The 4,797-nt window shown below is 54.2% G+C and overlaps 1 protein-coding gene across 1 annotated transcript; it reads left to right on the top strand.

Annotated features, from left to right (window-relative positions):
* Positions 1–106: 106 nt before the first annotated feature.
* Positions 107–4,194, top strand: LOC102725715 (anti-Muellerian hormone type-2 receptor; the record flags this gene model as incomplete). Its single annotated transcript, XM_081809904.1, is given in 7 exon segments — positions 107–337; positions 1,675–1,789; positions 1,934–2,106; positions 2,309–2,456; positions 2,626–2,762; positions 3,850–4,034; positions 4,036–4,194. Coding segments are annotated over 7 exon segments (1,113 nt in total), but the record flags the coding sequence as incomplete, so codon positions are not given.
* Positions 4,195–4,797: the final 603 nt, after the last annotated feature.

The following is a 4,797-nucleotide window of genomic DNA, read 5'->3' on the forward strand; positions in this document are numbered from 1 at the left end:
GGGGGCGGGGAGGGGTGCCCTACAATCCCTCCCAGAGGGTGTGCTGGGGAGGAAGCCTGGTCCTGATACCAGCAGAGGTTCCCACCCAGCACTGTGTTCCCACCAGGTAATCTGGGAAGGAGGTCACACAGTGGTGTGGGCTGGGCGGCTGCAAGGCAAACTGGTAGCCATCAAGGCCTTCTCCCAGAGGGCTGTGGCCCAGTTCCAAGCTGAGAGAGCGTTGTACGAACTGCCAGGCCTACAGCACGACCACATTGTCCGCTTTATCACCGCCAGCAGAGGGGGCCCTGGCCCCCTGCCCTGTGGGCCCCTGCTGGTACTGGAACTGCACCCGAAGGTGAGGACCGAGGGACGTCTGTATGTCTTTGCTCATGTGTGTATGTGGGTGCAGGGCTGGGTGGCAGCGGGGCCCTGCTCGTGTTTATTCTTCTGCTTCAGATTTCCTCTACTCTAGGACAGTAAAAATGATTTTTTGTTGTTTTCTTGGTTTTTTATTAGACAAGAAATACTTGCTAATATTTTTAACTCATGAAACATAGAGAAGGAGAAATCAAAACTATTCATATTCCCAACCTTAAGGAAATACCTCCAGGCACAGCCCTCCAAACCATTTACACACTCATTCAACAAGTATTTATGAACCATATGCCATACCTCCTGTGCTAAGACAAACAGCCTTGTCCCCGCCTTTGTAGATTTTATAGAGTAGTGGAGGAGACAAAAGTGAATCAGGTAAACACAAAAATAAGCGCCAAATGTCAAGCGTGTTGAGTGCTGAGAGAGGAGGTACCATGAGAGAAGAATAAGGATATGTGACTGGAGGGGAGGATCATGAACAGGAAGGATGAAGAGGACAAGGTGGGCAGGGACCAGACCACACCTACCCTTGTGGGCCACCTAAGGACTTGGGACTTTACTAGCCCTTGCAGGCCTCTCCCTCTGAAATCTTGAATTCGGAGAAGTCCCCTCTTTGACCATGTGCCTTAATGCCTAGCTCAAAAATCTCTGCTTTCTTGGGTTGGTTGGTTTGTTGAACTTCCCTGGCACACTAAAGGTGCTCAGTAATGTTTGTTGAATGAGGGACGCTAATGCTCCTTCCCCTCCCAGTTTCCACTTGCTACCCACCTTTCACTCTCCTTGCCAGCAGCTCTCCCCAGGAGCCTGCTCTCCCACCCAGGCCTGACACCACAGGCCAGGTGGTTCACAGGGAATACCACACTGAGCTCACCTTGCCTCTTCTGCTTCTGTTGTTGTCTCAAGTCCCTAGGCAGGATAAGGTAGTTACTAGTGAGTGACCCTAGAGTCAGACCTCTGGGATTCAAGCTCTACTTGTTTCTCACCAAGTGACTTCCAGCAGGTTTACTTAGTTTTCTTTCAAGCTCCTCGTCTATAAAAGAAGAGTGACAGGAGTACATGTCTCCTAGGGTTGTGAGGATTTCAGGAGGCCTGGCACACAGTAAGCACTCAGACACTTGAGCTAGGGTTACTATTTTTCCCATCAATCTGACAGACGCATGTTCTCATTTCTCCCCTGCCTCTTGTCTTGGCCTGGATGGATCAGTATGTCGTCTGCTGGGAGATGCAGGGGGAAGTCTGTAGATTGATCTCTGCTCCCTGGGGTGGATCAGCCACCTCCAGCTTATGTGTCCTCCTCTTTTCTCTGCTGCTCCCCAGGGCTCCCTGTGCCACTACTTGACCCAGCACACCAGTGACTGGGGAAGTTCCATGCGGATGGCACTGTCTCTGGTGCAGGGCCTGGCATTTCTCCATGAGGAGCGCTGGCAGGATGGTGGGTGAGCTGGAAGTAGGAAGCCATGGGAATCAGGAACCACACTGCTATGTTTCTGATTCTCCCTTAGCTCGGAGGGGAAGAATTGGGTCCAAAGAGAAAGGAAGAGGATCCATGCCCCTTCAACCTTGGCTTCTCTCACAGGCCAATATAAACCAGGTATCGCCCACCGAGATCTGAGCAGCCAGAATGTGCTCATTCGGGAGGATGGGTCGTGTGCCATTGGAGACCTGGGCCTTGCCTTGGTGCTCCCTGGCCTCACCCAGCCTCCCACGTGGGCCCCTACTCAACCCCGAGGCCCAGCTGCCATCATGGAGGTGAGTACTCTGGATAAGGGTGAAGCCCAGGATGACGGCAGTGTTGCTGATGGAGATGGGCCTTTTGCTGTGACAACAGTGCAGCAGTACCTATAGCGTTTGGGACATTGCAGACTCTAGTTGGGGGGAAGTTGCATGGACCAGCGTTGCAGTGAGGCTTGCCCGGGAGATGGTTCTTGGCGCTCCACGCCTTTCTCTCCAGGCTGGCACCCAGAGGTACATGGCGCCAGAGCTCTTGGACAAGACTCTGGACCTACAGGACTGGGGCACGGCCCTCCGACAAGCCGATGTGTACTCTCTGGCTCTGCTCCTATGGGAGATCCTGAGCCGCTGCCCAGATTTGTGGCCTGGTAAGGATGGGTGCGACAGTGCCCCCTCTCCCCCCCGCCATAACTCATCCACCCATTCTAGATGCACCTACCTCCTGACCCAGGAAGTTCTGCCCTTCTCCCTCTTGGCCTTTCCACAAGGAGGTACCCCAGGGCAAGGTGACACCTAGCCCCGCGTGCCTTTACCCAGACAGCAGACCACCACCCTTCCAACTGGCCTATGAGGCAGAACTGGGCAGCACTCCCACCACCTGTGAGCTGTGGACCTTGGCTGTAGAGGAGAGAAGGCGCCCCTACATCCCATCCACCTGGCACTGCTTCACCACAGTAAGAGGCCACCTGCTAGTGGGCTGGGGACCTGGAAAGTGTGGACATGGCTTCAAGGACTTGTCTACTGGGACCAGCCCATCTGCTTCTATCCTCCTCTCATCTGCCACCACTCCTGTCTCGTGTTCAGCTGGAGCTGGGCAAACTTGCTCTGCACCTCAGCTCATCCCCTTCTACCATAAGTCTCACAGCCCATTCCTGAGACAGACACCTTCCTCCTGCTCAGACTTGCCTGGTCTGTCTCTCTCCTCCCCACCATTGGTTAGCCCTATTTCTCAGTCCCCTCCTCCAGGAAGCCCTCCTTAGCCTTGCTTCTGCCCTGAGCTCTGCTCCCAAGATGGCTCCTCTCCTGGTACAGTGGAGCCCAGCATTCAGTCCGGTAATTCCTCACCCTGTCCCACACATCTGTGTTTCTGCCATGACCCAAGAAAAGCCAGTCCTGGGTATAAAGGGTTAAAAAAGTGGCCAAACAGTGAAATTTCAGGATCTGTATAATTAGTTTCCTAACAGGAAGCCCCTTTCCCTGCTACCTGGTCTGAAATCTCTACTGCACAAGTATCTGTTGGGTTAAACATTGTTTGCCTAAGACCCTGGTTGCCTGAGAGGAAGGAGAGTAATTTCCCATCAGCATGTGAAGTCATTAACCTGAATTAGCTCCTCAGAGGAAAAGGGGGACCCTCTGGAAGACACCCAAAGAACTGTCTCATTGGGAGCAAGACGCAGAGGGCTGGATTGCAGGGAGGGGGAAGGGAGGGAGGCCCCAGGGAGGATCAAAAGAGGAGTGTTGAAAACAGGGTAGTGGTGGACACCTTTCAACTCTGGGGCTACTCAGGGAGCCACTGAGGATCCCAGGATTTTTTTTTTTTTTTTTTTTTTTTTCAACAGAGAGAGAGAGACAGTGAGAGAGGGAACACAAGCAGGGGGAGGGGGAGAGGGAGAAGCAGGCTCCCAAGGAGCAGGGAGCCCGATGCAGGGCTCGATCCCAGGACCCCGGGATCATGACCTGAGCTGAAGGCAGACGCTTAACAACTGAGCCACCCAGGCGCCCCAGGATCCCAGGATTAAGCCTGCTTCCCATTCTTCCCAGGACCCTGGCGGCCTGAGAGAGCTGCTAGAGGACTGCTGGGATGCAGACCCAGAAGCGCGGCTGACGGCGGAGTGTGTACAGCGGCGCCTGGCCGCCCTGGCCCAACCTCAGGAGACCTGCCCCTCCCCAGAGAGCTGTGCCCATGGATGCCCACCTCTCTGCCCAGAAGACTGCCTCTCAACTCCTCCCCACTGCCATTCCCCTTTGTAGACCTCAGCCGAATGTCTGCTCCTTCAGCATTCAGCAAGGCCCTTGTTCCAGGAATCCTCCTGTACCATGTCTCACCTGTAAATGTGCAGCTTATGTATAATCTATGTACGTGCAAACATAAAGCTGCTGATCGGATGCCCGGCTGCTCTGCCTCACCACTCACTGCCTTTCCTATTTGCCGAATGCCTGGATCCTTCTGTGGGCATCCAGTACACTGCAGTCCTGACCAGGGACTAAGGGGTGGGTGTGCATAGGAAAGAGCTAAAGTCAGCTTTATCTCCATGTCCTTGGGCCTTCCCCACTTCATGTGATCCTGGGCTCCTCCTGTCTCTCTTCTTTTCCTTCTCTACCACAAGCCTTCTTTGGGTGGGATCACAAGGCGGTCATTGGGGAAAGATGAAATCGCTCCTCTGCAGGTGCCCTTGTGGGGGGCCTGCCCAGGGTCCTGAGGCTGAGTGGGAAGGCCTCACAGAGCACAGGAAGCTTGGGTTTTCAATGAGCAGTTTTCCAGGAGTGGCTGGGGCAGTAGGTGTAGTGTCCCATGGTGCGGGCCGAAGCTGCAAGGAACCTGGGTAGCAGAAGCATAGGCTGTGTGGAGGAGAGAGAGGAGAGGTTCTGTGTAGAACTGTAGGCCAGGCCTTGTGAGCCCTACTGAGAAGTTCTTCCTTCATTTCTTTTTGTTCTTCTCTACCGGCTTTTCTTTCCCACCCCAGACCCCTTTCATACTGGGCGGCCCAC

This window comes from Leptonychotes weddellii, unplaced genomic scaffold (genome assembly GCF_054177405.1).
Source record: "Leptonychotes weddellii isolate Sample4059 unplaced genomic scaffold, ASM5417740v2 HiC_scaffold_15333, whole genome shotgun sequence".
In the NCBI taxonomy this organism is placed as follows: Eukaryota; Metazoa; Chordata; class Mammalia; order Carnivora; family Phocidae; genus Leptonychotes; species Leptonychotes weddellii.